Raw genomic sequence first — 11175 nt, forward strand, 5'->3', positions numbered from 1 at the left:
ATTTCTGTTCACAATTTTGTAAAGTCTTCTATTGCATAGGAAAGTTCATCACCGCCCTCCTGTGCCAACTGAGTCGAAAAGCATTCATGGGCACTTACAGTGCACGAGGCGCTTCTGATGCAGGAGCCCAATCTATATATATAAAAGGCTAATAAACAAATTGTCCCCTCAGGAGTTCGATCGCTCACAATGACATGCGCTGACCACCAGGGGGCGGCACGGAACGAAGGAAGGCCCCGATCGGCCCTGATCGCTGGCCAGGCCTAGAGACCCTGCCTGTGCACGAATTTCTGCCTGGGTCTGTAGTGATGCTGCAGGGAGTTTGTTTGTCTTCCTCTGTCAACCTTAACATCCAGGCCTTCGCTGTCAGACAGCAGCCTCGCAGCAGAAAGCTGGCTGCTGCTCACCTAGGACTCACAATGGCACATCGGTAGGAAGCAAACCTGGTTAAAGAAACAGAAAGGGAATTTCTCTTCTGAGACTTGCCTTTTTTTTTTTTAGGGTTATCCGCCTCAGCAATATTTGCTTATCATTCAGTTAGTGAAAATGGTCACAGAGCCACTCTTACTTACACAGGCGGCTGCGATCTTTATTGTTTTAGTTGAGTACCTTTCTCTCCCCCAATGCTTGAGTTCTATTAGTGAAATAGAGGGTGTAATCAGGGAAGGCAGTTGGCAGTGTTCACACTGTCACAGTCAGACCGCCCACCCTTCGATCAGAGCAGTGTGCGTGGAACCCCCTGACGATGGGTACGGCATTCCATCCATCCGTACGCTTGCGGTTTTGACAGAAGCATCGCATGGAGGGAAGACAAGTCTGTATCCAAAGTTGATGTCCATTCCTGGAAGACCAAAATGCTGCCCTTTTCAGGAAGGAGGTTGCCCAATGCCATCACCTGCCTCCGGGCGACTGGCTGATGCCTTCACTAATGGTGCCGGGTGGGGCTGGATTGTCTCTGCTGCCGGCAGATGGCACTCAGCGGGTCGCCCCTGGTGAGTGAAGGTCCGCATTGCTGAGACCCTGACCAAGGGCCCAGCCTGTTCTACCACTCGCGTGTGGCTCAGGACACGCCTCTATAATGTCCTTAGCTTCAGTGTTGTCTTCTCTGAATAAGGAAGCAATGCTGGCTTGGCTGCTCATATGTTTCTTTTTCAATAAAAGTAATGAATATAATATTGCTTAACAAATTCTATCAAACAACATCAGTTCTAAATAATTACAGATGGCTAATATGTATATAAAATATTCCATCTTGTTAAACACATGAATTATAGGCAAAGTATTCATTATACATCACTTCCTTTGTTAATATATTTTTATTGGTTGATTTCAGAGAGGAAGGGAGAGGGAGTGAGAGATAGAAACACCAGTGATGATAGACAATCATTGATCAGCTACCTCCTGCACACCCCACACGGAGGATTGAGCCTACAACCCGGGCATGTGACCTGACTGGTAATGGAACCGTGACCTCCTGGTTCATAGGTTGATGCACAACCATTGAATCACACTGGTCGGGAGATACATCACTTATTGATTATCAATTAAATATATTAACAGTGATGCTACCCAACATTGGATATGATATTCTATATCAGTGGTTCTCAACCTTCCTAATGCCACGACCCTTTAATACAGTTCCTTATGTTGTGGTGACTCCTAATTTCATTGTTACAAATTGAACATAATTAAAGCATAGTGATTAATCATAAAAACAATATGTAATTATGTATGTGTTTTCCGATGGTCTTAGGCGACCCCTGTGAAAGGGTCGTTCGACCCCCAAAGGGGTCGCGACCCACAGGTTGAGAACCACTGGTCTATATAATAAAAGCCTAATAACCTAAGTGTCCGACCATTCGACCATTTGACCAGTCACTATGAAGCTCACTGACCACCAGGGGACAGATGCTCTGACCGGTAGGTTAGTTTGTTGCTGTGGTTTGGATGATCGGGACTGGGCGAGACTGGCCAGACATGCCCTGGAGCTTTCCCGCGGCCCCAGTCATGCACTGGTGGGGTCCCTTGGCCTGGCCCGCACCCTCTCACAATCCGGGACCCCTCAGGGATGTTGGAGAGCCGGTATCAGCCCGATCCCTGCAGGCCGGGCCAAGGGACCCCACCAGTGCACGAATCTGTGCGCCATGCCTCTAGTATACTCATATACTCCTGGGAGGAGTTTAAAATGGTGTAAAGTTATAAACAGCATTTTGGAAAACCTAAAAAAGTGCACATGTGTAACTTTTATTCCAATAGTTCTGTTTGTAGCAACCACCTACCTTTTGGGTATAAATAGATGTACAAAATATAGACATAAGAATGTTGGTGAAATTCTGGTTTGCAGTTGTAAAGCAAAGTAATTTACCTAAAAGTTTAATGATGAGTTATCGAAATGAGTCAGTGCCTCTCTCTGTCCCTCTTCTTACGTTGATTAAACCTTTGCCAGTCTAATGTAAAGACAGGACCATCATAACTTTGCCAGCAATCCAACACCTGACACCGTGGACTTCCCGAGACCATGTTTGAGATTGACGACGTGTGTGCCCTGTGGCATTTGGTTCTCTAAAGATTAGTAGAAGGAAGTCAGCGGGAAGGGGAGTGGGCCTTCTGAGATGGCATCATAACCAGAGAATATTGATTCTTTAGGTTTTTCCTTTCTCTACATGCACATCTATTGAATTATCTGCCAGTGTGCATTACACTGTAATTTGTGATACAGTAGCTAGACCACTTCCTTCTACTAACTCCTCTCAGCATTCTAATTTTCTAATTCTTGCTGACTGCCATTCCTGTCTTGACATTTATCACTAAGGATTTCTTTTGAGTGATTCTCAATAAATTGTTGCGGAAGCTTTAGAAATAGCATTGACATTTCCATAAAGCCTCACTGCTATTATCTTGTATATTTATTTGTGTGGAACTTAAGTTTTCTTTCTATTTGGCACTCTCAAAAGAATTTACTTGGTTTCTACTATTTACTTTTCAAAATTACTCTCCTGGATATAAAATACGACGTAGGACTTTATTTTTGCTGCAGAAAAATACAAGAAAGGATACAAAGACGGATAAATTCTAGCCTAAAACTGACCAATGTGTTTGGACAGGCCTATGAGCTCAGTTGCTGGCTATGCCCTAAGTACGAGGGAAGCAGCTTCACTTTATCAGGAAGGCTGTCACTGAGATGAGGGAATTGTGTACAGAGAGGAAAACTGAGATCAACAGAACACTTTGTTTTTAAATCATTATTTTAAAATATTTAAAATAATTTTTAAAATAATTATGCACATCTTATAGAAATCCCATCAATTAAATATTAAAGTTTACTTGAAGCTTAAGGTAAGATACTACGCAGGTGAAATTAAGCAGATACAATTCAGGATTCCCAAGAGTCTAATATTATTTCATTAGTATTACTTCAATTGTTGAGGGAAGAAAATTCCTCACTTGAAGGATCTAAAAGGATTCATATATAAATCAACAAATATTTATTAAGCAGTCATATAATACACCAAGCATTGCCCTAAGCCTTGGCACACATCAGCGTATATGTATAAGGCATTTATTAAAACTTTATTCAATCACTTCCTAATGTGATTAATATATGTTTTATTCTCTTAGAGTCTTACTCTAAGGCTACACAACACCACAATTGGATAATGACATGAGCTTCATGAGAAGATATAGTACCTTAATCATTTTTAATAACGATACACTGTGACTGTGAAAGACTGTAGTGAGATATTTGGGACATGGGATCACTTTGGTGTCTCTTAAATACTGCCACATGCTGTTTATCAATTCTGTTCCAGTTGACGTACTCTTTCTAGCCTTAAACCCCCCAAATGAGCCCGTTAATACAGATGAAAAATACACCTAATGTAAAAAGAGTTCACACAAAACACTACTAATTTTATTCTCATATCTAGAATTATTTGGGAAATATACCTAATATGTGAGAGGAAGGATTGTTTTAAATGCCCTTAGTAAAGGCCATTTATCTTATGAGTTAATGTAAGGCATTTACTCTTTTTAGAACATATAAAACTACCAGATGCCTATGTTTTCTATAACTGAAATACACAAGCTAATTTTGTTTGATAATCAGGGGTTTGCAGGATTCCCACCGTTTGTCTGAATTAGGTGGAGAACCTTGGCAGGAAACGGTCAAGGAGCAGCAATGCAAGTTTTCGGTTCCTCTCACCTACGGCTTGGGGAGATCTTTTCATATAATACAGTAATATGTTCGGGCATTTTCTCAAGCCGGAAGGGTCAGAAAAGATTTTTGTCTGAAGTGGGTTGTCACAAATGTGGTGTTTTCCTTAAATGAGGTGAAACAAAGTGATGTATTGGAAAAGTTCAACAGTAGAAACAATAGCAACTTGAACATTGTCGTCGACCCAAGTACTATTCGCCTTTCCCTGTTTTTTCAATAGAGGCTCAAAGAACTGAAACAAAGGGAATTCGCTCGAAAAGTAGCCTCCAAGTCCAGGAAAGAGGAAAGGAAGCAGGCGAAGGCCCTCCAGCGCCTCCACCGGCTGGCCGAGCTGAGGAAGGAAGCCGCACGGTGAGTGTGCAGGCGCGGGCACCTGCTCCTAAATGTAATGACAAAAACAGAGAGAGGAAAATACAGACATAAAAGAGACATTTATTTCTGTATCAGAATAAGACTCACATTCCCCTGCTTCCCTTGGGGTTTAATTACCAGGTACTTCTCATAAATTGTGGGAAGTCACAGCAAAGGGAAAGAAAGGCCTGTTTTGCCCGGCCGGCGTGGCTCAGTGGTTGAACGTCAACCTAGGAACCAGGAGGTTTCGGTTCAATTCCTGGTCAGGGCAAGTGTCTAGATTGCAGGTTGGATCCCCAGTGTGGGGCCTACAGGAGGCAGCCAATCAATGATTGTCCCTTATCATTGATGTTTCTATCTCTCTCTCCCTCTCCCTTCCTCTCTAAAATAAATAAAAATACATAATGGAGGGTTTTTCTTTAATTCCCTCCATAATCTCCATGTAGTATTACTGATGTTAAGTATTTGTGAATTAAAAGTAATTTCATTTTAGAAAATTCTGCAATACTTCGCAGTGTCACTGAGGAGATTACAGGGGTACACAGTCTTGGCCAAGGGCACTGGCTGAGAGCCTGGGGCTACGCTGGCCTTTGCTGTAAACAGCTATCCCACTTCCTTCCTGCCAGCACCTCCACGTTGCCCCACACAGTGACGAGACATGCGATTGCCCCATGGAAGCCGCCTGAGCCGATGGCGGTGATTCCTTCCCTGAGATTCAGAAGGTTGGGGAAAACGTTACAGAGACGTTTCCCAGGTGAACGTGCTTAAGTATTTCCCGAACGCGCCCCCTCTAACGTACACGCCTGCTGCTCTTTGCAGTGCTCCCGGAAGTGGCCCCATGTTCAAGTCCACGACGGTGACGGTGGGAGACACTCGTAATGGCCTGCCCCAGGGAGCAATTGTGGATTCAGTTCACAACCAGGAGGATGTCAGGTGTCCTTGGGGTCCCAGTGAAGAGCCTGCGGAAGAGGTGAGCGCTGTGGCTGCAGACCCAGGGAGTGCACGTCATTCTGCAAAGACGCACCAGCTCGGGGAGCGCGCCCAGGGCGTCCAGGGACACAGGACTGGCTTCTCTTTCGCGTTTCCCAAGAAAGCATCCCTGAGGCTGGAGTCCTCGGCCGCAGCCTTCGCTGAGAGCAGCGACGATGCCTCCCTGGACCGAGGGCTGGGTAGGCGAAGTCGGTTTGTCCCCGGCCCTTGTCATCTGCAGCTGCCTTCACCGACAGACGTGCTCTTGAGCCCCGAGGAGAAGGCTCCCTTTCTTCCTCCACCCGAGGGAACATGCCATTGCACAGAAAAGGCTCCAACGCAAGAGATGACAGAAGTTGCTTGTGAAAAAGATACATTTTTATTACCTTCCCCTTGCCAGTTTCAGCTCCCTTTGTCCTCGGATGCAGGCCATTGCCAAAGTTCGGGGGCATCCGCAGATCCAGCACCCCCGGAAGATGTTGCTATGAATGAAGACATACCTGAGGGTCTTGCCGATTCCGAGTCTTCAGGAAGTAGGGGTGCAGCTCTAGATCGGGCTGCCGACCGCACGGCTTTGCCAGCGGCCCCAGCGGAAAGTGCGCAGGACGATGAAGCACCCGCCATCGAAGCTGAAACTGAACCCCATGGTCCTGAGAGGCTGGCCCCTTCCCTTTCTGAAGAGGGCACTGTAACTTCACGTAAAACGCCAGATTTCTCCAAAAGGCCCTGTGAGCCCTTTGTTCCTGTGCTTAACAGAGACGGGTCCACCGTTCTTCAGTGGCCGTCGGAAATGCTAGTTTACACAACTGCTCAGCCACCCGTTTCCTACAGCTGCAACCCTCTCTGCTTTGACTTTAAGTCCACTAAAGTGAACAACCACCTGGAGAAAAACAAGCCGCCCTGCAGTGGCCTGTGTTCCCAGCAGAAGGGGGGAGACGTTTGCAAGAGACCGGCTTGGGATGGCAAGGGCAGCGCTGTCACAGGCCCCACAGGTTATGACGGTGGAGAAAGCAGAAACGAACCTGCCCCAGTCACTCCTCTTCTGGCTGAAGATTCTCTCTCCAATGGTTGTGATTCTGGAAGAAATGAGAATATAGATCAGAGGTATAAACATAGTTCCTGTAGGAGCAGAAAAACAAAAAGATATCATTTTATTCAAAAACAAACAAAACAGAATACTCATGAGAAATGCCACAAAACAAGGTTGAAAGATACGCATGAACACCGGTTCCATAAAAGTAGAAGAAAGAAAAAACGAAGGAAGTTATGTCACCACCATCGTGGGGAGAAAGCCAAAGAATCAACAACTCCCTTCAAAATGGAGACAGGAGATAGTTGCACTGACACAGCTAAGAAAAACCCCCTGGAAGCGATTTCAGATAAGCGGGATTTGGCTAAAGAGCCACCGTTAGACGCACATCCACCGCCTGATGAAGAGCCCGCATCAGCATTTCTGTTCTTACGTGAAAATAAAGAAACGTGGAAAACATGGGACGCCGAATACAGTCATAAGGACGACATCAGTTCTAAAAATCACTGGACAAAGAACTCGGCTGTTTTAAATGGACAGTCCAGTCCTACAATGATGCATTCTGGGAAATGTAGTTTAACACCCTCCAGAACTTCCTGCAGTTGCAAAGCCACGGTGCCCAGCTGTGGTCAGGACCACGGATGCGTCTTTCTTCCAAAGGCCACCAGAGGTGTGCCCCCGAACCAGGCCGTCAAGCGAGGCTATAATTCTCTCGTCAATGAAACCGAAAGATGTTATCGAAAACGAAGACCACATTCATCTTCTCCCTCTTCGGATGAAAGTCTAAATGCACAGCATGCTTTACCAGGAGAATTTGGGGCGCCACCCCGAGCTCCTGCACCCTTCGCGCCTAGAAGGAGACGGAGGAGGAAAAGAGGCCGGTTCCGCCCCAGACGTGGAGCCCTGGAGCTCAGGGAGCGAGCAGACCCCCCCGGGAAGGCGGCTTCTCCCATAGGACAGCCCGGCAGGTTGATGAGCGCAGACACAAAAGAGGAACTAAACCCACAAGACATGGCAAATGTCGACAGGAGCTCAGAGCAAACAGACCCCGTAACACACAAGCTGACCTCACGCCCCAGCAGCCCCCTTCCTTCAGGAAGCGATGGGGGAGCTGAGCGTGTGGTCGCCCAGGCCCCCTCTGGCTCGAGGCCCAAGGTTTCCAATGAGCCCACCTCTGTCCCTGCAGCTGGCACCCCCGCAGAGGAAGGAGTGGCCGGTGTCCGGCTGGGGCACCAGGAGGGAAGCCAGACTGTGCCGATCAGGGAAAAGCAGGTGCCTCCTGCAGAGAAGACCTGCCAGCAGCCCCCGCCCAAGGCGCTCCTTTGCCACCACGAGCTGGCCCAGGCCCTCCCCCAGGGGAAGGTGGCCGCGGCCGAGGCCTCCCCCGAGTGGCTGTGTCTGCCTTCAGGAATTCTTCACGCTCACCCACCGCTGCCCTTCAAAGAAGCACAGGTCAGTGGCCACGCCTTGGTCACCACGGAGCAAATCCTGGCTCCGTTGGCTCTGCCCGAGCAGGCGTTGCTGATCCCCATAGAAACCCCTGACAAATTCAAAGCTCTCCCCTGCGAGGTCTACCAGCACATCCTCCAGCCAGGCCTGCTGGCCCACAAGGTCAAGCTCGCCTTCCCTGCAGCGGCCCTGGCCCCGCCCAGCACGCCTCTGCAGCCTCTGCCTCTGCAGCAGCCCCTAAGCTCTACCTCTGTCACCACCATCCACCACACCGTCCTGCACCATCAGACGGGCACCGTGAAGGTGCTTCAGCCGCACCAACGGTTCCTGTCCCAGGTCCCGTCTCTCACCAGGACATCCTTACCTCAAACTGCCATCTCAAGAGGACCCCTGGGCACCAGGCTCTGTCCCGGGAACCCGCCCACGTTAGTCGCACCTCCTCCGATGCCCATCATTCCAGCCTCAGTCCTTCATCCCAGCCCCTTGGCCTTCCCCCCTCTGCCCCAGGCCCTCTTCCCCTCCCTGCTCGCCCCCCACCCCGCCGTCATCCCGCTCCAGCCCCTGTTCTAGTCACACCGTCAAAGGGAAAGAAATCAATGAAAACGGTGGCTGTGTGCATGGGTGCTCATCCAAGGGGGTCGCTGCCCGTTGAATGGTGGGGAGAAGCCGGCCAAACCATGCCTCGCGGATAGGAAAGCCCTTCCTGTGAGTCCAAGGATGCAAATGAGTTCCTAGTTTCTGACATAGAATATTATCAAGGCACTGAGTCATTTCAAAATCAATACAATATATGCTGTATATTAAGTCGATGTCTTAAGAGTATGTATAATGTACATAAAATATATTTATAGGGCTGTAATGTATGTTGTAAAGTATGCTCTTTGGTTTTTGTTTATTTTTTTAATCTTTGTGTATTTGCACCTATTTAATGTTTAGACAAAGCTGATGGCACTATGTTTTGTACCATGTTCCTTGAAACTGGAAATTCAGTGAAAAATATATCTTGCAATAAATTTTTGTTAAATATTTAAGTAAAACAAACTTTTGTTTTTAGTTGGTTTTACTGTTAGGGAATGTATAGTAACAGTCGGTTTCAGACTTATACTATTTCTTCTATCCGTAGACATTTCTGACCCTCAGAGTTCTGCAAAGTCTCTCCAGAGTTCAATCAGTACTTCAACTTCGACACGCTCTTTCAGAATAAATGTAGCGGGTCCATCTGCTTTTCTGTTTGTTCTAATGCTGTTACACTCAGAGTTTTCTAAATGTCCTGAGCAACTGGCTCTCTAGACAATAAACATGGAAATTCATGTGAAAATAATGTTGTATTTGGAGATAGAATTAACTCAACCTATGCAAAGTACATAGTATTCTTCCAGGAACTGTAAAACCAGTAGACAAATAGTAAGTTCTTATAACATTTTTGTATGTTAAAATTCTCAGCTTCACTATATTTATTTTCTACTGTTGCAGGGAATATACATTTATAAGGATTTTAGCACGGCTTAAGGAATAGATTTAATTCAGAAGTCACTCTCCATTCTGTGACATCTTAGAAAGAATGACCTCGACGCAGTCTGTGTCTAGCTAGACCCTTCATTGAGCACGTGGAGGCGGGAAGGAGCATAAACAAACAGTGTTTCCTTCCGTGAGGCTTGCTGGTGGTCATGTGTGTCCTCTTTCCAAATCGCGGGAACAGTCGCAAAGTCCTCACAACGCCCTTCCAGATCCGCTGTGTTTTTCGTGACCCCGGCATTTGGATTCACCAAGTGCTTCTGTGTGTCCCGAGGACTGTGGTTACTTAATAGGAAACACCACCCTTTTGCCCAGAGAGTTTCTCCACGTGCACCTGCCCGGTCCTTGCCCCCCGGTTAGACAGCGTCTGCCTGCCTGGTAGAGTGGGTTCGCCCGCCTCCCCCGTGAGCATAACCTCACAGTTTTCTCTCTAAAGTTTGCTGTTTCTTGCTATTTCATTGTTATTCGATCAAATAGGTTGAATTTGCATTCCCCAATGCCCTCCCCTCCCCTCCGCCCACTGTATTGTAGGCCGCATCTCTCATTCTTGTTTCTACTTTCCCCTCTGCTGGCTGCCCGCTGAGCCACTATTGGGAGGGAAGGTTGCCACCGGGGATGCTGTCCAATAAACCGTTCACTTCCTCTCACAGATGACAGCAGACCAAGGCTTAGGCTCACTTCTACCATCCACTGAGGCTCAAGGTCTCGCTTAGAGACGCAGTAACAGATCCTCCATGTTGTGGGGTGTTGAGCAGGACGGAATCTCGCCCACACCTGCCCACCCCTGGTTGTGCCCCCGCCCACCTGGCTGCCTCGTAAGAGACAGGGCCCAAGTCTCCTGCACACGCAGCCGTCACTGCTCACAGCCCAACGCCAGGGCCAGACCCTGTTGTGGACCCAGAGCATCTTGCAGACAAGCACCTGCCCGCGCTTGGCCCTTGGGGACATGAGCTGTGGGATCTACTTGAACCCGGAAGCTCCCGGTAGAAAATGACGAGTTTTTCAATCATTTAAATCTTTTAATAATAACCACATTCTTTTCACTAATGATATTTTATGCTAATATTTTGACTATATGTGTATATGAATTGTACTAATATTGTTACTTAGAATTCTGATTTTAACTGCTGCATTTTAATATTTTATTAAGTTGATAAGAGTGCCTCCTAACATTTTTATGGAATATATTTTCTACATATTCATTGTCTTCACTCTTAGAATATTGTATATTTTAGATTTTTTTTAAAAAATCTCCTTTCAGTTCAGTTGAATCAATCATACGTGTTTAGTGTTGTTATCTTCCATATCACATTTGCATTGATTATGTCTAAGACTATTTTAATTCCTTCACTTAATACTAATTTCATTTTACTCTTTGTATATTTAATCATATAGGCAGGAAGCGTAAGATATTTGGGGAGTGCTCACCTACTAAAGAAAGGAGTTTTTACGACAGAACTTCTCCAAGTAGGTTCTCCTGTTCTCTTCACTAGTCAGGTCATGTTACCAAGAATTGTACCCAGAGTTGAATTCCCAGCAGGCCCTTCGAGAGCCAGGACTCCTGCCTCACTGGCTTAGCTCCTCCACGGGGCTTCCGCCTGGAAACCCTCTCCACGCACAGGCTCCTGGGTCACCTGCTTAGCTCACC

General features: G+C 46.8%; 1 protein-coding gene across 1 annotated transcript in view; it reads left to right on the plus strand.

The window, feature by feature from the left end:
- ZNF804A (zinc finger protein 804A) overlaps window positions 1-10685 on the plus strand; it is a 118986-nt gene extending 108301 nt beyond the window's left edge. Inside the window, exons 3-4 of the mRNA XM_036318545.1 lie at window positions 4434-4564; window positions 5384-10685. Coding sequence (XP_036174438.1) covers window positions 4434-4564; window positions 5384-8582 — 3330 coding nt within the window. The 3' untranslated portion in view covers window positions 8583-10685. The remainder of the gene's footprint in view (window positions 1-4433; window positions 4565-5383) is intronic.
- Window positions 10686-11175: the final 490 nt, after the last annotated feature.

Source organism: Myotis myotis, unplaced genomic scaffold (assembly GCF_014108235.1).
Source record: "Myotis myotis isolate mMyoMyo1 unplaced genomic scaffold, mMyoMyo1.p scaffold_m19_p_8, whole genome shotgun sequence".
NCBI classification, from domain to species: domain Eukaryota; kingdom Metazoa; phylum Chordata; class Mammalia; order Chiroptera; family Vespertilionidae; genus Myotis; species Myotis myotis.